At 41.1% G+C, this 22,342-nt stretch overlaps 3 protein-coding genes across 5 annotated transcripts; 1 reads left to right on the forward strand and 2 right to left on the reverse strand.

Moving 5' to 3' along the window:
* Nucleotides 1–421: 421 nt before the first annotated feature.
* LOC121185848 (adaptin ear-binding coat-associated protein 1-like) lies at nucleotides 422–6,156 on the forward strand. Of its 3 annotated transcripts, XR_005894390.1 has the most exons (8): nucleotides 422–541; nucleotides 1,635–1,735; nucleotides 2,169–2,273; nucleotides 2,521–2,602; nucleotides 2,724–2,832; nucleotides 3,149–3,296; nucleotides 4,633–5,707; nucleotides 5,939–6,156. XR_005894390.1 is itself a non-coding variant. In XM_041044326.1 (7 exons), exons 1-7 carry the CDS (start codon nucleotides 441–443, stop codon nucleotides 4,658–4,660), a joined length of 678 nt encoding a protein of 225 aa, XP_040900260.1. In that variant the 5' UTR covers nucleotides 422–440; the 3' UTR covers nucleotides 4,661–6,156. The 3 variants fall into 3 exon arrangements, 2 of the variants coding, with proteins under 2 accessions (XP_040900260.1, XP_040900259.1); XM_041044326.1 differs by having other exon boundaries at nucleotides 3,149–3,300; nucleotides 4,633–6,156; XM_041044325.1 differs by having other exon boundaries at nucleotides 4,633–6,156.
* A 68-nt stretch (nucleotides 6,157–6,224) lies between these two features.
* Nucleotides 6,225–9,264, reverse strand: mfap5 (microfibril associated protein 5). Its single transcript, XM_041044354.1, has 7 exons — nucleotides 9,078–9,264; nucleotides 8,002–8,076; nucleotides 7,858–7,890; nucleotides 7,680–7,715; nucleotides 7,454–7,541; nucleotides 6,851–6,924; nucleotides 6,225–6,758 (listed from the first exon to the last, which is right to left on the reverse strand). Exons 2-7 carry the CDS (start codon nucleotides 8,042–8,044, stop codon nucleotides 6,646–6,648), a joined length of 387 nt encoding a protein of 128 aa, XP_040900288.1. The 5' UTR covers nucleotides 8,045–8,076; nucleotides 9,078–9,264; the 3' UTR covers nucleotides 6,225–6,645.
* A 6,336-nt stretch (nucleotides 9,265–15,600) lies between these two features.
* Nucleotides 15,601–21,107, reverse strand: sbk3 (SH3 domain binding kinase family, member 3). The gene is made up of 4 exons (XM_041044270.1): nucleotides 20,711–21,107; nucleotides 18,431–18,578; nucleotides 17,683–17,885; nucleotides 15,601–16,686 (listed from the first exon to the last, which is right to left on the reverse strand). Exons 1-4 carry the CDS (start codon nucleotides 20,714–20,716, stop codon nucleotides 15,913–15,915), a joined length of 1,131 nt encoding a protein of 376 aa, XP_040900204.1. The 5' UTR covers nucleotides 20,717–21,107; the 3' UTR covers nucleotides 15,601–15,912.
* Nucleotides 21,108–22,342: the final 1,235 nt, after the last annotated feature.

The raw sequence follows: 22,342 nt of genomic DNA on the forward strand, positions 1-22,342 counted from the left end.
AATGGTTATTTTGTGGTGAAACCTACGGTTACCTCTGTGATCGGAATATATGTCAATACATAAGTGGCATGGACTTGGGCTTTCCCACACTCACTTCTTTAAAACTCCACATCCTAGTTTGTACTGTAGGTTTTCTCCTAAATTGTTGTAATCTGATCCCAAACCAAAACTACTCAGGTGATGTCACTTGAGTAACTTTTTAATTTATTTCCATGACTTCTCACAGGCTCAGGGGCACTCCCCAAGATGAGTAAGCTAACCTTTATTTGGAAAATAGGTGGAATGCACCTTTAAGGACATCCCTGAAACATCAATGCAGGGGTTGCCAGTTTGTGCGCAAATACACCGTCTATTACGGTCACGTAGCCGTTCACGCCGCACGGACACACCACCGCTCACCGTCACCACCACCGGCGTACACCGACTGAGTAAAAGTCAAGATGGCGACCGAGGGTCAGTTAGAGTACGAATCGGTCCTCTGTGTCAAACCTGAAGTCAACGTTTACCGAATCCCACCGAGAGCATCTAACCGAGCTATCAGGTGAGGCGAGTGGATAATGGGGGTCAGGGCAGCGGCCTAACGGCGAGCTTTCCGTCCCAGCATCCGCGAGCTGCGGTCGTTAGGTGCCGTTACCTCGGCGACCTACCTACCGAGCTCATCCCTTAATCACGTAGAATCACGTAACGGCGGCCGTAGTTTGTGTGCTGCATGTTTTTTCTGTGTATTTACAAGGTCATGGTGGCAGATACGGTGCTAACGTTTGTTTGTACCTGCACTGCAGGGGCAGGGATTGGCTACATCCCTGTCAGTGTCCGTGTGTTTATATGCTCTCCTCCAATTTCACGTCAGAGGGCAAGCAGTGCTTGCACTGCTTCAAAGTCCATGTGATTTTATAGGGAATTACACTTTATTTTCCTCCAGGGAGTCTTATTTTGCTTGGTTGACCTTTTAGGTAGTAAGTAGCACAGAAGAAGAGCATTCCCGGAGCTGCGAAGAAGGCAATGTCTTGCTCAAGGACACTTCAGCAAGGCTGATGCTGCTTGATGCCTAGAAGTGAACGTGGATGCTCCAAGTCAAAGACAGTGTTGTCTATGCTGTTGTCTTTTGATTTTCCATTATGCCTTTTAGTGACAACGTAAGAGATATGTTCTTTGAAAGGTTATCATTGTATTGTTTACCCCAGTTTTCATTGGCTGGTCCTTCAGCCTGACCCGCTGCAGCTGCATCTGAGTGGACATCACTCCAACCAAACAGTAGCAAACAGTAGGCCTGAGTCCCATGAGACACATGATTGGTTAACCAGTGACCCTATGCATAGTGAGTAAGGATGATGATGTAATATTTCAGCCTAAGGTCTAAGTGAAAACGCTTGCCTGATGCTTTAGTCACGTTTCGTTCACATAGAAAGTAGCTAACCTTGTGTCTGAGTGTAAGACGAATCATAACAGTGACGCATATCAACAGACACAAAACACAAATTTCCTGTCGTATCTTTTGGTTTTGTTTGGTTGTTCTTGCCCTCCATGTCAACATCAGTCTTAATAAGCTGCTGTCACGAACTCACCTACATCACACTGTCTCCCCGACTGCCTGCCTGTGTCTGTGTGTGTGTGTGTGTGTGTGTGTGTCCCAGGGCTGCCGATTGGAAGCTGGATGCTCCTGACTGGACAGGACGCATGCGTGTGACAGCCCGGGGCAAAGTGGCCTACGTGAAGTTGGAAGACAAAATCTCTGGTGAGAGAGAAGCAGACAGGATAGCGCCATTGTTTACTGGCACTGCCACTGCTGTAAATCATTTCACTGTGTAGTCTCCTGTTCACCATCTCCGTCTCTGTTACTCATCTCTTCCAAGGTGACCCAGCCCACGTCCGAGCATGCAGCTTATTTTGAAGCAAACAGGCTTATAATCTCTTTGTGTCTGTATAGGAGCATTTCAGGGGTTTAGCAAGCTTGTTCTCATCAGATTACACCTTATAATGGCCCATTTTTTAATTCTGAAAGGTGGATCCGTCTTGAATTATGTGTCCTCAACAAAACATAAAATAAAATCTTATGGGTTGTTTTTGTATTAGTGTATGCAAATGTAACTGTTTCTTCATGATCCACATTGCCTTTGGACCATTTTCCAAAAATATAATAAACGTGTTTCTTTTGTTCAATTCCACAGGGGAATTGTTTGCCCAGGCGCCAGTGGAGGAGTACCCTGGCATTGCAGTGGAAACAGTTAGTGACTCAAGCCGTTACTTTGTGCTTCGCATCCAGGATGACAATGGTGGGTGAACTGTTTGTTGCTCAGCCATACATGTTTTGTAAATGTGCTCATAATGGAGAGGATTGAAATGGATGAGAAGGATAGAGATAAGCCATGATTTTTCTGAACGCTAACTCTTAGGAAATGTTTATTGTAGTGTTGAGATTGTTGTGAGAAACTGTCAGGTTTACTATGTTTTTGTTTATACTACCACATAGATCTCATAATAAGTTCCAACCCTTGTTTGCTGTCTACATTTCTCTCATAGGCCGCAGTGCGTTCATAGGCATTGGATTTGGAGACCGAGGTGATGCCTTTGACTTCAATGTTGCACTTCAGGACCACTTTAAGTATGCAGCTGCTTCTTAGTGTAATGAACCGTAACTCATTTAGTAGTGAATGAATTTTGTCTCGTCTTTCAGCTGTGTTTGATCTCTCTGCATGTTTGTCTTCCTCCCTGTTTTTTTCCAGGTGGGTGAAACAGGAAAATGAACTTACCAAGCAGGCGCAGGCTCCAGACTCCACTCCGAAACTGGACCTGGGCTTCAAAGAAGGACAGACCATTACTCTCAATATTGGGGTGACTTTATTTTCATAAAATTTCAATGCTTATAAGGCGAGAGGTTTCAGTTTGGTGCTAAATCTTTTCAAAGCAGTATAGCAATGTAGAAATGTGTCTTTGTTGAACTTTGTTGCTTTTGATGACTGAACCACCAATGGCATTCTCCTGCTTTAACAAATGAAACCATACAAAGTGACAGTTGTGAAATAATTCATGATTAGGTTCTAACTTTGAATTTAAAACCATGACGGATCTGTCTTCATGTATTGTAAGTGCAAACCTGTATAAGCCCATACATGCTCATTCATGCTTCTCCTGGTTATACCTTCTCTAGCAATCAAAAAAGAAGGACAGGTCTCGTCCGCAGAGTTCAGGTGGCATTGGGCTCCTTCCACCTCCTCCTGGGGGCAAGCTAGCCCCACCACCTTCATCCAGATCTACCAATCATAACACACAACCATCTGCTGGAGGAAGTGACACCGGTAGGTAATTATAAACCCACTGTACAGAAAACTCTAGTTATCTTGCACCTAATTACAGTCTCTCTTGAATGTTTTTCTACATATACTCAGATATTATGGATCCAAAGTAAACAATAGCTTGTGCAGGTGAAGAAGGAAAGTTATGCAAAGACATCTCTTAAAAGCTCAATGAAAGATAAAACTGAATTTAATTAAATAAAAATGATAATAAAGGATGGATTTTGTTCATTACCAGCTGTAGTTTCTTGAAATCACAACAACAACAATCATTCCAAAATAAGAACAAAGCTATTTGATAGTTTTTTATGTCAAGATTACAGAGTGGAAAAAAGAAAATATTTGACTATTATTTTTGTGATCTCAAAAAGCAAGTGATATTACTACTACCCCAATATCTCTCTGCTTTACTTCCACGTTCAACCTGCAGCTGTTCAAGAAAGGCACAGCTGTTTCATTTACAGTGAAACATGAAATGTGACCTGACTGTGGCACCTCAGGAGTTATACAGAATGAAAGTTCACGTAAATGGTCAATATGAAGCAGAGGAAAGTTGTTTCTTTGGTGAAAGCTTGTATTTCCTTGGCCCCATTGGGGTCTGTTGTAAACCTGTTTCCAGTAGAGCACTTGTATCCACAGTCTTTATAGTGAAGGTGGTGAGTGCAGTGTTATGCTGACCTATAGGAATACAAGCCAAAATATGACTGATAGACTCCAGTTGTAAAATACCCTTTAAATTCTTAAAAAAATATATTGGTGCCCCTGTCCTCTCTGGCCCTCTGTAGTATAGCTGCACTTCAAATCACATCAGTTTATCTTACAAAACTAAAAACTGTTGTAATTTTCTACGTATCCCTACTACTACTGAACATACTGTTCAGCAGCAGCAGTTTGTCTTTGCACAAGGTATGGGGATTATCCAGAGAAAACGAAAAGAGTTTCACATGTAACTTTTCAATGCTTGAAGCAACACAAATGAAATTACATTTTTCTTCACTGTGTTTGGGTGGTGGCAGAGTTTCAGCACCTGACTTCTCAAAATCTCAGCACATAAAACTGAAACTATCTGCATGACTAGATACCACCAGAGTAAATCAAAAATATTATAAATGTATTTAAAATTTTAGTGAACTGACCCTTTAACGAAATACACTCTTCAGTCTTCAGTTGTTGTTTATCAGTAGAATTTACAAGACATTTCTGGACTTCCTGCCAAAAATAGCTGTATTCTTGACTTTTACAAATTAATTATTTGTTTGAAACAAATAATCACAGCAGAAATCTACGTCTTACTTTTTCAGAGGTTCATAATGTTTCTGTTTTGTTTTTTAAATACCAGGTTGTTTGCTAGATCTGGACTCCAGTAACTCCAACTCAGTGGCTCCGTCCAACCCCACCACCACATCTAGCTCTGACCTCTGGGGAGACTTTGACTCTGTATCCCCGAAGTGAGGAGAGATTCACTCTCTGTCCTCCCTCATCTCTCTGTAAATTTATGCAGCACTTTTTGCAACTTTGTTTTCCCCTTTATGGGGTCCCCTATCTCTCCCTGCCAAGCAGGGTTAACCCCCTGTACTAGTTTGTTTATATCTTAGTTGAGTTTCTCATGTCCTATCGTAAAGTATACATAGTAGGAATATGATCAAGGGAGATATAATCAAAAACATCTGGTGATGAAAACTAGTAAAATATAACAATGAATGAATTTTATGTACAGAGAATATTTATTTTAAATGTATATATTGTCAGTAGTTTGTAAGTATTGCCATTGGTGTTGCCACCTATATCTACTGTAGGTTATTTTTCTTCAAGTCTCCGGCAGTGGGACTGACGATATGCACTGACTGACAGTCTAGTCTGTCTTTGTAGTTAGTAATGCATAGTCTGCATTAAACGCAGGGATTATCGAATAATAGATTTAGGTTATTGCGAAGTTTACCACAAAATGATTTTACTTGAAAGAAACATGTTAAGATGTAACTGATTTACAGAGTAGATGTGCTCTCTAGCACTCTCTAGTGGACTGTTGTGGCTCTACAGCGTCATTTAACGAGAGGAGATGTCAAATTTAGATGCAGCTGTTGATCACATGTTTTGCTTGGGATGGGTCCTGATCATTGTGTGAATTGTTTTAAACTGTAAATCAGAACAAAGAGACAGGGAAGTAGGAATGTTGGATGCGATAGGGTCTTAGCAAAGGAAAGTGAGGCATCAAGTGCTTTAATCTTTGCCTCAAGGGGAAATAGAGATGATTTAGTCCATGTCATGTCATCTCAACTCAGCACAGCTGTTAAAGCTGTGACTGGTGAATCATTTAGGTTGTGACCTCTTTCCTCTTCAGTGAATAGGTCTGTGTCTCTGCACCGTCCCGTCAGTCTGGGGAGAGCATGTTCACCTTAATTCTTCATGGGAAGGTGAGCCGGTTGTAGAACTCAACCACAGCATGTTGTACTGTACAAACAAGTTTTAACTGTGAACTTCAATTCCATGTTAAGATCTGATGTTATTAATGGTGTTCTGATGCAAACAAATGCAACGTGGGACCAAGTTAGTCTGTGTTTGATGCAGTGTTTTGTCGTGATATTGTTATGTACCAAGAGATGGATCATGTTACACTGATATCACATGCACATGTGTTGTGACAGGTGTGCAGTGACAAGCGGTGTGATGATGGATGTTGGCTGTAACACACCGAGTGTGTGAGTGTAAAGCCCCAATGATGTTTGTCAGTGTTTGTTTACCGTTCAAATTATATGCATTTCTCCAAAATGTTACTTGTTATTCAAACTGTATATGTGTATGGAAAAGTATATGGAATTGAATATGCAAAGAAAAACATAAAGATATCACTTAATGACCATAACTTTCATTTGATGTTTTTTCCTCTTGAATTAAAAACATAAAAGAGAGCAAATCAATAAACAGATGAACTCATGAATAAATGTATTTTATTGGATACAATAGTGCACATTATACTGGATTGTCAGTGAGTACTTTACAATCCACAAGAGAGTGGGTCTTTCTTTGTACAATGAAACGACTCAGTGCTGCTATAGGCCCATTACTACAGTACCTTAAATGGATCGTAAACCATGGAAGACATGATCTGTGTCCAACAACACACAGATGAAATGAGCACACCTTCAGTATTCACACACAGTTAAAAGACTAATACATAAACTTAGATATGACTCAGCACACACGTGTGTGTGTGTTTAAAAGAAAGAAAGAAACCCCCAGGTGTTGAGCAATGGATTTATAGTGTTATGGGCAGTTTTTATAACAGCGCCCCAGGTTTCTGTCTCTAAGGGGCTCCATCCTCACCGGTGGTCGCATCGCCATCATGGGCCCATCAGGCCTTGTTTTCCCAGGTTTTGGTGTTGCTACGGCGACTGCGACAGCCTTTCCTATTAGATGATCTCTCAACGCGTCTAGGCCACCCAGACAACTCTCTGCATAGTTCAGCTGTAGTGTACAAAAAGATAGTCAGATTTCTTCAAATGTATGATCATACAACCTGACATCACAGTGCTTGTTATGCAAGGTGACTGTCTCACCTTTCAGATACTCATCCTGTTGGCACACAGTCCTCATACAGATCTCTTTGTTGATCACGTAGACACGAGGGAGACTGCGTCAGAAACAGGATAAAACATGAGTATTCTGTGTTGTGTTAGAGCTGTGGGGATACAGATCTGGTGTAACTACAGTGACTGAAAGCTTGTAAGACTGAGCTTTGCCAGCAGTTGAATGTAACTAAGTACATTTACACAAGTACTATATATAATTACAATTTCGAGGTACTCAAAGTATTTCCGCTTTTCTGCATATTATACTTCAACTCCACAAAATTTCTATGATATAAGTAGTTAATTTGAAAATTAATATTTTATATACAAGAAAAGATCAACTTCTAAACTATGAATAATCTCTGAGATCAAACTGACCAGCAATACATAAAGTAGATACAACATTAACACCCTGCTTACACCTTTGTGCATGAGTAATATATGATCTCTAATAATAAAATACTGACAGGGGCCTTTTTGTTCCATGTGGGATATTGAGATCTTTGCTGCTCACTTATGAAAGCGAGCCATTCTGCTGGCAAACTGCTAAATTAAAGTTTCATTTCTGTGAACTGTAAATTTGCAGATCACCTGTAGAAACAAAGACCACCAATACATCTCTTGATGGGCTTGTGAACCGAGTACATCCTGGTGCAAGGATACATCTCCTCCCTACAGTCTGTGGAGACAGGAGATACATGTCACCAGCAACACCAAGATGAAGCAGACAAAAGCTTGCAAAAGGTATTCATGTCCAGAGCTCATAGAGCCTCCCGAGTTTCAGTTCAGAGGTCATCTCCAATCTACAGTCACTCACTGGCTGGCAGGATGCCTCCAGGTGCATCACTGCTCTCTAGAAACAAGGAAAGAAAACACAATCAGACTGGGGAAAACATCTTACCAGTGACCCACGTCAGTGACTCACAGACTGACAGATGTCATGCAACACAACTTGTCCTGATCTGAAGTGTGACTTATAAGGAGAAGAGCATTACCAGTCTGTGGGGTTTGGGCTACAGCTGTGAGCACTGTGGAACAGAAACCACATGAGGGGAGTGTTTCGCAGCATAAAAACAAACACACAGCGACTCAACCGTAATTAAACAAGATGATTTGTGTGTTCTGTTTGGCAGTGTTACCGTGGAAACTGCAGAGGAGCAGGACCACTGGAAGGCTGCCCATTCCTTCAACTTGTAAGAAGTACGCTTTACGAGCTAGAGGAAACCAAAGAGGAAAAGAGTCAGGATGATTTCACAGAGTGGAACTGTTCAATATCCTCTCTCAAGATTTTTGAGCTGTTTATGTTTCCTTTAATCCCCTTGCATATAAATGCTCCCAACATTCCAGGCGACTGTAATGTTTTCCTTACAGTTTCTCTCCAGCTAAAAACACAGAGCGTAGAGCTATGTTTTGGGTAACAGACAGGCTGTCATCGTTATAGAAGAGTGTCTGATGTCATTTTGCTGTGGAATAACATGCTCTGCGGTACTTTCTGGTAATTATTGGACTGCATGTAAACAGCTACATGAAGTAGCAGCAGGACATCTAAAGAAAAGTTTATAACAAACTGACACTTTAAAAAACATTTTACTTTGTGCTTCTGAAGATGTTTTTTTTTCTTCTTTCCCTGTGTCCCTTTCTCCTTCCCTCTCTCCACTCCCACCCTCCATCATTCCTCTTGTGATGTGTCAGTATAACTTTGGAGTCCAAGATGTGAGTTCTCTCAAAAGAATGTGTTTTTTTGTGCCCTATTCGAGCACCCCTCCACCCCTCCTGTTACAGTCGCACATTCTTTTCCAGCTTTCTTTTCATAGAAAATATCGCTGCTTTCCAAGTGGACGATCATCATTAGCCAATCTGAGCATGACACTTTTGTCACAAGTTGTGTCTTTTCCACAGTGATAATCCCAGAGTCAGACATCTGCGAATTACTTTAAACTCTGGGTTGTCCTGATTTAGCTTGGTGCATGCCTCTGTTGATTTGTTTATGAGAGTGACATGTTTTCCACGGCTTGAACCTACTGAACTCTGCATGCAACCACACATGATATAACTAAAAGTCTCAAGTGAATCGGTTAATCAGCCAAGTGCTCACTCTTACTTTTTATGTTTACATCTAATCTAAAGGAGATATACTTCCATTAATACCTGTGTGTATTTTCTACAACATGAGTCAAAATTAGGTGAAAAAGAAACATAATTAACTCGTACTCACAACTTTTGCTGTCGTCCGCAACTGCTTTAGTTTTATGAATCTTTTGTCTTCTCCTCTTTCCCCTCCTTCCCTCTCCTCCTTCCCCCTCCTCCTCCTCCCCCCAGTCCTCCTTCCGATCACGGTTTTCTTGCTTTTCACTTCTTTTTTTTTTTCTTGTTCTGTCCCATTCTGGTAAAAATTTAGCTTGAAGATACAAACCGATCTCCTTCATCTGAAGAGCTTTTCTCTTTGGCTCACACATGTCTTTTTTATGGTCGTCTGGAGCAGACATTTTATTAGACACATATACAGTTTCAGTGTCCTGTATCTTTGTGTCTCTTGGTGTCTCTTCACCACACAAAATAAAACAGACTGTCAACATCAACATCAACAACACCAACATCAACAAAAAAGTAGGGCATTCATTAAACAAGCTACATCAGTGGGGGCACACAAGTGGCACAGGACTCTGTAACTATGTTTGTATTAAAGTATGATTCAATTTCATAAATTGAGAAGTAACAGTAGATATGTATGTAGGAGGTACTGTCTGAGTAGATTTCCTACCATTGAGTCTTTAGAGTTTTCTAAATCTCATCAATTTAATTTTCTCCAGGGAACTGTTCAGATCAATAAAGAAAATATAGTATGCAGCTAAAGGACACAAATTAACAGAGGCATCCTACCACTCAACAGAGGGCCTCAGCTCTGACTTTTGCACTGCATAAAACAACCAGCAGGTGGAGCAGCGCACACAGAGAGTGATCCATGTGGTACTGAAATTATAGACCAGTCAATACTGTCAGCTGAGTTAATTGGCTTTGGTTTGCTCTAGGTGCATTAGACAGAAGTGGTGAATTTCAAGCTAGGGTTACTTTCCAAAAAAAACAACAGTCAAATGTTACAAACATGTGTCATGACTAGCCCCTAAGGGGGCTGTTTTCGGAACCCTTTTGTTATGTTTTGAACTCTTTTGTGGACTTTTGGACTCTTGTTTAGTTTGTTAAGTTCCTGTTTTATTTTGAAATCATGGCCCTTGTGTATCTTGTCTTGTTCTACTTCCTGTCTTTGTCTTGTTTCCCTCCATTTGTGATTGTCTGCCCCTCTCTAATTGGTTTCACCTGTTGCCCATTGCCATGTGTATTTAAGTCTTGTCGTTTCCCTGCGTTCTTGTCGGTTTGTCTGTTTCCATGCCTGTTTCCATGTCTGTGTCCATGCCTGAGTCTGCGCCATGTCCCTGTGTTTGTTCATGTTCCTGTGTCTTGCGTTTTCCCCCTCATGAACTTACCTCAGTGTCTTTTGTTTCAAGTGAGGACTTTTGTATTTTTGTTTAGTTTTGTTCCTTAGTGTTTTTCTCCCAAGTGGATGATTTTTGGTTGTTTGAGTTTTGTTCCCTGGCCCTGGACATTTCCAGTGATTTTGCTTTATTAAAAGACTGTTCTCCCATTCTGCCTGTCTTTGGGGTTTTTGCATTTGGGTCCAAGTCCTTACCCCACACCGTGACAACATGTTTCACTTCCCCAAGTAATGTGTTGCACATTCTGATTATGTATGATTTAAATTCTCCAGAACAGCCATAGTTTGTTTCTTTAATTTATTGCTGAATCATTGAGTTAATTGATCTACAACTGGCTGGTCATTAGAAAACTCTTAAAACTTTTAACAATCATTGAAATCATTTATCAAGCAAAAACACTAAACATTCTTTGGTTCCAGTAACTAAGATATGAAGATTAGCATCATGTTTCTTTTTTGTATTGTTAAACTATATTATATTATTGTGAACTATTATTGTTTTCTGGGTTTTGACCTGTTGGTCAGATGAACAGAGACATTTAGAGAGTCACCTTGGGCTCTGGGAAAATGGGATTGGAGTGTTTTACTATTTTCTGACCTTTCATCGAGTAAACTACTAATCATGTAATGGAAAAAAAACAAAAATGAATTATTTTATAAAGAAACCATCATTAGCTGCAGCCCTGGTTTAATTTGAGAAGACACTTCATTGAGAGAAGTGGTTAAAATACCAGGAAGATGCAATGTAGTTCAGGAGACTGCCTTTATAGGCACAACTGAAAAAAGACCATAATTGTGTGGTTTTATCATGCCATCTTTATTTATCCTTCATTGATTCCTGTGAGTGATTTTTGGAATATTGTAATAACAGGTGATGCCTTCAGTAAGATATTTGTAAAATAAGCAAATCTAAACAACTGCAAGTTATAACTTTACAAGAGTACATTTTTCTACAGAAATATCTGCACAGCTAATCTTCTTAGAAAAAACAAAAAACAAAACAAAGCATCAAAACATTACCACGTGGATCCCAAGAAGGTTTGTGATTCATGATAAGCCCAAGGTACTTATAGTCCATCACCAGCTCAGTCTATTCCCCTGTGTTTTCTGATGAATAGAAAATTTTGTTCCTGAAGAGACTAGAAATGAACATGGCACAGTTGCACAGTTGCAAAATAACTTTAATCTGCAGTAGTGGCACAAATATAGAACACTGAATACTTGTTATCTGTTACCCACAGAAGTTACACTCAAATATCCCAAGTGGTCGCCTGTGCAAAGATGAAAGTGACTATCAAGGCCATGGTTCCTGACCCTTTGTCTCAGAGGCTCTTTGTGTTAAAATGATACTTTTCATTGGGACCATTATAGCTGCTCTGGGAGGGAACCTGACTCTGCATCGGCTTCCATGGACTTGACTAATATAAATATTGCTAAACATGCCCCTGAGGTCACAGACAACAAAACTCTCACCGGCTCACTGTATGGTAGGCCTAGTCAGTTCAAGAGGGAGACACTCATCATCCCCTTGACATATCGGGGCTACACGGACTCCAGAGAGAGTGCCTGTGGGGTGGCCCTAACAAGGTCGACTGGGCGAGGCCGATGACAGCTTGACAGATGAAGGCAGTGTAAGCAAAAGAGAGGAGGAGAGGAGCCAAGAGGGACGATCAATCCTGTGAACACATCAACCTGCCAGTCTGCCCACGCGGCTCCGGCATGAGGGGAAAGTAGAGCCGAGAGGGCCAGAGATGAGGAAAGAGAAGAAAGGCAAGAGAGGAGGAAAGAAGCCCTGTGTCGGGCGAGACAGAAAGCAACGCAGAATGGTTAAGGCAAACATGCCAGATAGTAAACACATGATAATCTCTCAACTTGTTTATTAGTTGGAAGGCACTGCATGAGGCATGCCAATTCTGCAATGCATACTCTCTCTCACTGACCTCCTTTTCACCCCACCACTCCTCCCTCACTCAATTTCTCTGCATGTCAACCAGCTAATACATTTTTCATGTACTGCTGTGTTTCCTATACGTGAAAACAAATACACACACACACTCAGAGCAGCAGCTGAACTCTCCCATTAGCACACTGCAAATCTCAGGAAATGCTCACTCATGACATATTATAAACTAGATCCAGTGTTGGTCATCAGTGCTTCATGCTGTACAAAAGTGATAATTCAAGGCTCTTCCAGTGAACCTGTTTAAGCAATTAAAGTAGCCGGACCTTAGCAAGTAGCAATGTGGCAGAAGAAGTTGAGGGGGTAGGGGAAATATCAAGCCACGATGACCCAAGTGTTTGGCTTCCTTCTTGGGATACATTTCAGACATTTGGCCATATGAACTTTTTATTTGCTCCACTCAATCTACCATCGGCCATCAATCTGGCTCTCGCCTCGTGTCTGCTTTTGCAGCTATCGTTCTCGTGACCTGGGGCATCGTTTAACAGATATCTGTCCACATATCAGTTACAACTAATGCCATTTTCCAGCTGGTTGTTTCAATAGCTTCTGTGTACCTGTGTTGAAAGAACTCTATTCTAAAGACAGAAAACTTTAACTGTGATGTAAGATGCAAGATGTAAAACCAGAAGATGCTTTGAAGACAATGAATGAGGACCCTGATAATGCTTGAACTTTTGCACTACAGTGAACTTCATCCAATACTGGTAGCATGAAATCTGAATCTTGTTGGCATTATAAATCTAAATCCGAGCAGCTTCGGTTTCTAAATTAGAACTTGTGTCTTTTCTCCTCACAAATGCTCGTATTGCGGCTTTGAAATACATTCATGACTTGAAATGAGCTACATCTCATTGTCATTGTATGCGTTGGGATTTTTGTAAGGACAAGCAGTCCACATGTTTCTCCTGTTTTCATCATCCCTGCTATCTATCCTCATGGACTTCCAACAGATTTGCACCTCGAACAACATCTTTGTGTTGGCACTCTATTGTCTCTGTGGTCTGCACCATGTGTTTCCATTTGTCAGGCTGTGGTCCTCCATTAACTCACCCACCTGAATGTCACATGAGCCTTGTTCCTATGTTTCCTGGAAAATAGCGCATCCCAAAAGGCCGTTACCAAAGGAGATATCAAATGTTTTAATGTAAACACACTATGGGATCCAGCTTAAGAAGGCTGGCAGTTGTTGGTTTATGGTAGCAGTGATCTGAGAAGAAAGAGGTCCAGACAAGGCTCCAGTGGCATGATAGGAAAAAGGGAAAAGTAATCACCAAGAGGTCTAGAGATAAAAAGAGAGCAGAGACGAGGGAGTTAACGGGCAAGATGGGTCACAGTGTTCCATCAGATTGTGCTGTTACAGGCCTGTGGGCGCCAAGGCAGCCTGACTTTTACCTTTGGAGGTCTGTGTAGTGCAGATAGTCAGAGAGAGGTGATGATGTGCATGGTGTGTAAATAGATGGACTTGGGGTCTATTTATAAATCCAACTGGAGTGGCCCTTAGCAGGGGTTAGCACAGACCCTACTGGCATACACACACACACTCGCACTACACATTAGCAGCTTGCTACCAACAGGGATCCACTCCAAACTGAAACTGAGATATCATGCACGCTGCAATGTGAAAGTTGAAACAGAGAACTTATTTTTGTGTTGTGCCTGTGTATTATGGTGGAACAGGGCCTGAATATATCTAATGTGCTGCAAAGTTAATTTTTTATAATTTTAGGTGATGCCAAGTTCTTTTGCAGAGATACACAGTTGCAAACGTAGCATGATTCAGTGGTGTACAAATGTACACAAAGTGGCCATTAGCAATACCAGTGCATTCTTCTGGGGGCACTGTAACAGGAGCGCAGGTGATTTTTCAAACAGTAAACATCCTCTGTGACAGATGTAGGCCAACAGTCCCCACGAACGACATGGAGGTCCACCTGCCATGTCTGTAGAACTCACTTGAAGTTGTTTTACTGTCAACACATCAGCCAATCATGTATAATATGTTTTGATATAGGTCCTTCAGCATCAGAGTCAAATATGCAGGAACTGAAAATGAATATCATGCCTCTGCTGCTGCAGGTAGTATGCCTGGGGTTTGCATCACGCAGACTTGAAAGATCACGCTGGTATCACTATCAGCTTGTATTGTTCAGTCCAATTTTAGATGTGCTTCTTCTGTTCTGCAGCACCTGTTGCTTCACCATGTCAAAGATGTCACTTCTTTCCACCCATAGGTATAATTTTCTAAGGTCTCTTAGAAAGGTTTCACAAGTTGTGTATACATAATGGATTTTACTGAATCATTTACATAAAACAAGCCAGTACTTTAAAAAAAGAAAAAAATGGTTGTCTGGTTTATAGCTCATATTGATTGTATACATGTTGATACATCCTCAGTAGAGGCTCATTGGCTTTTCACCTCTCAGTTTTTCTCAGTTACAAATGTTTGTATGTCATTGATAAATGTTTCTTAGCTGCATGCTGTTGTCCCTCCGGAAAGTAGGAGGCAAAACATTTGTTGGTAGATGTCCTTCCTTATAAATTAAAGTGTTGAATAAAAAGACTAATGAAGCCATGTTAGAAGAGAACATGCTGTACACCAACCAAATGTGTCTTATTTATATGTGGCCTTTCAAACCTTTAATTCTATATTTATCCTCCTGTCCTCCTTGTCCTCTGTGGGGGACATGAGTCTGAGACCCCGGCCCTAGGTCAAAGTATCATTTTTAGAATCTTTTTCAATTGTTCTGTCCTTTTAAGTGGACATCCTGGGCTTTCTTGTGATGCCTCAGTGGTGGGGTTGTGGCCAACACAGCAAATGCACTGTCTTTTCAAAGTGGTGGGAATTCCAACTTCCACATTTTATGGCAACAAGAGAGATAAGTCATTGATCATTTTCAGATATTATGTTTCTGTTGCTAAAAAAACAGTTTTCTCTTTAATATCAAAGTCTTGATTTAAATTTAAGGCACAATAATTTCACATTATCACACATTTTTGATTCAATGTCCTTTGTAGTGGACATCAGAACTTACTAACCCCAATTTTTAAATACATTAAAAATTGTGAGAGATATGCAGAGTGCATACTAGGGGTTTACAGTGACAATGCTGTAGGAGTAGAGAGACAATCTAGTTTTTTAGTGTAGTGCTGCAGCAAGCTGTTCCACTCAAAAATGCTTTTTATCAAAAAGCAATAAAAGGCACATTTACAGTTTTTCACTTTATAGATGAAATCCACTTGATTCGACTTGATTTAATGTGTATTTGTAAATGTCACGAGTTAATGTAAACACAAGGAGTTTACTTTATTTAGGCAACAAATCCAGTACAGGTTTCCTCATATTATCTATACATTCTTCTCATTAAGGCACCCAAACACACACACGCACACTGGAATATATGCAACAATGGAAGTGGTAACTTTAGTAAAGATATTTATAAAAATATGGAAAAATACAGTACCTTATAATGTATACATTTGCACTGGAGTAAAGTCTATATTTACACACAAAAATACATTGCAACAATATTTTTCCCATTGTCAAAAATGTTAAATTCATTAAAATCCTGTCTAGAAACAATTTTACAAAGACAAAGCTTATCGCTCCCCTTTTCCCTCCCTCACCAGCTCTTCCTCCACTCCTCCTCCCTCTCTTATTTTTCTGGCCTCCTTCTCTGCCTCCTCTGCTTTTCTCTTCTCCTCTCTCTCTGTCTCCATCAGCCACGGCCCTCCCAGGTAGCTCAGGATCTCCTCCGGGCTTCCTCGCTGTTTGGGCTCAGGGTGGAGCAGCTCCTTGAAAAGAGTCATCACAAGTGGGCTGAGGCCCTCAAACTGTGAAGGCAGAGTGTTGTCTCTTTGGTTTTCCTCTGTGATTATGTAACTGTCACTGTCCTCCTCACCCCTCCACTCAGCATCTCTGATCTTCTTCTCCTTTTCCGCCTCACGGTTAAACCACTCCTTGTATCTGCGGTAGCCACGATCATCATGGGTGCTCTCTTCCCAGGGGAAGCATCCAGTTAATAGGCAGTAGACAAGTACACCAAGGGCCCAGCTGTCAATACAGGGCTCCACTGTTATCCAAATGTCCTCCAGCTCCTCTTCAGTCCCATCGTACAGCCTTCTCTCCATCTCCTTAGCTGGCTCCACTTCAGGAGTACAGAAGGGCGACTCATACCAGACAGCTCGAACAGTGGAGCCAATGGCCCGGGCCAGGCCAAAGTCACCCAGTTTAACCCAGCGGCAGGAACTGTCACACAGGAAGATATTCTCAGGTTTGATGTCACGGTGGACGAAGCCCAGGGAGTGGAGGTGTGTAACGGCACCACTCAGCTGGGACATCACCCTCTGGACACACTCCTCATCAACTCCAACCTATAACATACAGACAGTCTGGATCAGTGGTGCCTCAAAATCAGAAGACACACTCTAACTCTGGTTAGAACACTATATTGTTGGCGCAAAGACAAGCAAACTCTGCGTCAACAAAATGGTTGGTGACGCTCTTGGAAAACCTTGCTTTCCTTCATGTACTCCCTCTTCATTCAGGGAGAGCAGGGTGCCCTTACTCTTATCAGTAGCCCATTATGTTACTGGCAGTCACACAAACACAGAAGAGGGTGAGCTGGAAGCCATTATCAAGCATGTCTCAAGTTTTTGCTGACAGAAATGAAAGCTTAAAAGGACTGGATCAGCAGTTACATTTTCCATGAAATGCATGCAGTATTGCATTTGACTGAAATTGGTCTGTCAGTCCACAATCTTGTCTCCTTGAGGTTACATTTATATGCTGCTTAATAGTTTTGCTGCCTCGATTGTGTTCATAGGCAACATTTTTCCAGAGAAGGAAGTTCTACTTTCTTTACAAAATAAAAGTAATTTGGTTAAGGTTAAGAAAGATTGTGGTTTTGGTTAAATGATGCATAAAGCAAACAGGTTCTTTCTCTGGCTTCAAGCCAATGCTGACCTTTTCAGTGCCTTAAAGTGACCTTAAAGTGTTGTGACGTAACCCCAAAAGTGTTATCCTTCTTTATTTTCCACAGGCGGGTGTTGTATTGCAAAAGCAGATACTGTGGGGAAATCCTTAAATATTTTGCAAAAACTTTCATAATCAGCATCCATGTTGTTTTGCAAGAAACAGTCATTAACAACGTTCCCACCTTATGTTGATGGAAAACATAATGTGGGCGGCAGTACATTTCTTTTTAAAAGTATCTGCTGTTGCATATTAGCAGGAAACAGAACTTTTTTCATGTGAGCTTTTGTTCTGCTGAAACCAGAAGAACTGTCCTCTATGCTTCATAGTTTGTTAGGCTGGCCACGTCACACCGGGCATTAACAACACATTTCATGCCACAAAAAAACACTGACCTCTGACACTATTACACTGTAGAGGTCACCGTACAGTCCTGCTTGCTGGGCAAACACATAGTAGGTGGGTGTGGAAAAGAAGATGCCAAGAGCCCGAGTGAGAGAAGGATGGGTGCAGTAAGAAAGGGAGAGATTGTATTCACGCAGGAAAGAGGTGAGGGAGGTAGACAGACGAGGGAAGAACTTCAGAGCCATAGGAGTTCCTGAGAGGGATGGAGCAAGATGAAATGTGTTGAATACTATAATATCTGGTCAGCTTTAGTCAGATTTTGAGAAACATTTGTCATTATTGACGGAATGTGAGCGTTGTCCATCATTGACACTGCGAACAAATATAACTTCCCCTTTGGGGCGACTGTATTTCACAGTTATACCCCAGATGCAGCAACTCTATCCCAGAGAATGTAGCAAAGCACTTCATTACAGCAACAGAAGCGCAAAAGGTTAAGTGAACACTATCAAAAGACAGATCTGTCCTCACGTTACTGCAGCACTGACCCCACATAACATGGGTAGTTTCTTCATTAGAAAGAAACACGAGCCTGAGAGATGTGCTGCAGTGGAGTTATACCATTTCACCTGTTTCAGACTTGGCAGTCGGAGTTCAAAAGTGTAATCAAAACGCTTAATTAAATGGACTAGCATTAGGAAGTTCGAATGGAAATTCCCCACACTCGTATGGACTGTTTGAATTGAGACATAAAACTCTCAGCCTGTCATGATATTTCACCTTGAGTCTTGCACTGACCTCTCTTTCTGTGCACAGCCAACATGACCTTTCCATAGGATCCCTCTCCCAGGAGCTTGACCACCTGGAAGTGTTTGGATACTTTCAGACTGGGCATGGACTGTGCCGACAGGAAACATAGCTCATCTAGTTCCTGAGCTGCTGCAGCCTGTAGAGCACACATACGCGCACAAATCTATATTCAGTGTCTACATACGATGATCTGTTCAGTACCGTCAAGAGAAAGGAGATCCACGTTTGAGTGACACGTGTTGATGTTGATGATAGATTCACTGAATGAATCTGAATCTGAGGCTCCACATACTGATGTGTTACCTGAACCTGTAACATGGCTCATTGCGTAAAGATGACCTTTAACTTTAAATCTCATGTATCTCATTAGTTGCAATAGTAGCATGTTACAAATACCACTCTCATGAGGCTCAAGTGGTTTTGTTGTTTTCATTCAAGTTCATTCAGTTCTTTGTTCACTCAGTCCTGCTCAGAGTTGAATAAACTTGTGCTATCTCAGCATGCATTTGGCAGAAATTAGTGGAACATATAAGGTTATGTCATTGCTGTCTGCTAATTTGGCTTGATCTCCATTGTCCTATGTACAGGATAAACTTCAGACATCGATGTGACGTCTTATTGGTATGATCAGAACATTTGGCGCTGTCATTCAATTTCCACCTTCATTCTCTTTTGAAGTAGATCCCCCTCCACATGCCCCAGCAAATTAGGAAGGGTGTGAACAGTTACGACACACAGCTTAACACAAAAGATAAAGCGATTGCAGGAGGATAACACGTTTTTACTTTTGACCTTCCACATGTTGCATAACTGAGCTTGGTGGGCACCTTCTTTTTTGATTAGATTACTGATGTTAAGTTCTGGCTGACAATTGTTGTCAGTTCTCATGGTTATTGTGCTAATATCTATTCATTTTCTGTGGTTTGTACTAGATTAATAAGTTTGATTATGGTCATTGACATTTTCCAATCACTAATAAATCTCTGTTGGTGATAAGAGATCAAATAGTGTCATTTGAGACACTTACGATTTATTTCTGTACATTATCTGAGTAATGCCATGCCAGAAGTTTAAAAAATGGATGGATCTCAGTTATGACTTGAATTGCTGCGTGACAAACAATCTAAAGTGCAGCCAAAAATAAGACTGCAGGTTTCAACCAGTGCTGCTTGGCACAGATATTACCAAGACAGCTGTATTTTAAACAGAGCTGATGATGGGCTGCTGCAAGATCAATGATGAATAAATGGAATCACCAGCTGGCTCCGATTTACACCTGCAAAAGGTCACCTTTTTAGACATTGAGTTTATTATGAGAGAGAGAACTCACAGACAATTCTCAAATGCACAGAAAGTAAAATTGGGGGACATAATGTTTCTACTAGAAACCCTATAGTAATGTATCACCTTACATGCACATTGATAAAATTAAAACATTACAGACATAGATATGTTGTCCGTGTATAGCTGTGCATGCTTTTTCACACGTTTCAGTTCAAAGCACAGTGTTAAAGTCCTGAATTCAAACCTCAGTTTGGTTTTGTTCACAGAGTTGTTAACACGGGTTATGGTTATCACATTATTACATTCTTCGGCTGCTCTTCATTCCACTCATGCCAAATGAAATGAATATAATTTCTCACATTTTGAGAGTTGCTTGCAGCTGGAGTTTTATCCAGGTCATGGTTTAAGGTTTGATTTAGTGGCTTTGACACATAAATCATGGCACATGCATCTAAAACATCTGTTGCATCAGGAGCATCCTGAAATTTGCCATGTCCTTGCAAGCTGAGGTGATTATTGATTAAACCCTTATCAGTTAATGGCTCTTGGCATAAAGCAAAAAGTGATCTGAGATTTTAATGAGGGCTCTGCTAGAGCTAACATCATTAACAAATTTGAACTCCAGTGCAAGTGCTCAGCGTTACAAGCTGAAAATCCTTTCAACAATGTTGTCTATCAAACCTTTGCAGCCACAGAACAATTTGCAATAAAAAGCCACTGATGCATTTATGCCATGCCTGTGTCATCGCATCATATAGTTGCAAAAGCACATTTGTGAGATAATTTATAAAACACCCAACCATTTGTACATACAGAAAGTTATTGCATTTATGAGTTTTATTTGCCATTGATTTTGTTTGTTTGTTGCAGCACAGTATGATGACTTTTTAAACATGAGTTAACCTCGTAAGACTGTTATTGTAAGTGTACATGTAAAGGTTTAATGCTGCATATATCTTCACAGGAAAAAAGTGCAATACTTACTGTCATTTTCTGTTCAGTTGGTTGATCTCTGGTCACTTTGTCTTGACTCTTCTCAGCATCTAAAGAAAGACTTAAAGTCCTTGCAAACTGCTGTCAGTGCAACTAGCTACTGTAATATGCTGGAGATCTATTGTGTGTCCTTGACTAGACTAGATAATTAAATTAGAATTGAAGACAATGTTTTTGCCTTTGCTCCGTGGGTCCATGCAGTAGCACTGCAGCTTTATAGAGGAGGGTCATAAATGTTTACTGGAGACCTGGATATTGACTGTATGCTTCTCCCCAGGAGACACGACACACACTCTGAACTCTCTCCCTCACTTTTCCTACTCTTGTGCCAACTATCTCTCCCAGCCTCTTCCCTGTCGTGCTGGCAAATATTCGTGAACCAGCTACAAGGTATTTCAACCCCCCCACTCGTGTGTTCCTCTACTTCTCTCTCTCTCACTACACAGCAGTGTTATTGTTCCACCTTTTCCAATCTGTCAGTCAAGCTGACCACATTAACTCGTCACTCTCCTCCCTCCCCTCTCCTCAGCTGTCACTCGCTTTGTGCCCAAACACCCCCCTCCCCCCTCTCTTTCCATGTCTCGCTCTCTTTCTCACCCTCTCAGTCAGTCTGAGTCAGTGAATTCCCCCCACAGTGTAGGATTCTTCATTTAATCAACAGGTATGCTGGAATGATCGGAATAGGCCAACGAGTTGTATCCCTGATCCCTGAATCTTGCTGGGATTACAGGGTATACTTAAGCATGCCTGTGGAACCTTTTATTATTCAATATCACTGTCCACTCTTTCTATATGTCCTTCATTCTTGTCTAACTCTGCAGGAGGCAAAATAGTAAGTTTGAAATATTTCAAATCCATGTCATTTCCCCATGAGACTATCTAGTCACTTGCCTCTACAATGCAGAACGTCCTCAAGATTTTCATGTTATTTTATATCATGAGCAGATGAAAATTTCCACTCTCTCATCATAAAATCTCCTTTTATCTCTTTCCAACTGCATATTATTGCCTATCATCACACACTGACATAGCTAACAGCTGAAACCTTGCCTTACAAAATAGCTTCATTCTGTACTTTGCTGTCTACATGCCAGCTCTGTTTCCTACTTATCACCAGCTGCAGGTCAGACCACTTCTCCAGCTCCCATGGCTTTGACACTCTCCTCCTCTTTCTGTCCACTCATATAGTTTCCCCCAGTATTACATACTACAGAACTATTATTGCCACTGCTTCGATGGCTGCACATTATGTAACACAAACACCAGCTGCTATCACCACGGCTTGTCACCTCTCCGGTTACTACCACTGCCATGCTGAGGCCGTCAATGACCAATATGTATTTCCATGTTTGTGCTTGCACCATAGGATCTCTTGGCCCCTGCTGTGACAACCAGCTCTGCCACTACACAAGCAAAGCATTACTTTCATCGCTTTCAGTGAGTTGATGCCAAGAGAAAGTAACTTTCATTCACAAATACTGTACTCAAGATGCACACATATATAAAAAATAGATACTATGCACACATGAATGCTGATAGACAGATGTACTTGCGCATATGTACAGGAGCAAACACTTATGACATCTTTGCTGACAGTTGACAATCTTCTGACAGGTAAATTGT

The sequence above is a fragment of the Toxotes jaculatrix genome, chromosome 8 (assembly GCF_017976425.1).
Source record: "Toxotes jaculatrix isolate fToxJac2 chromosome 8, fToxJac2.pri, whole genome shotgun sequence".
NCBI classification, from domain to species: Eukaryota; Metazoa; Chordata; class Actinopteri; family Toxotidae; genus Toxotes; species Toxotes jaculatrix.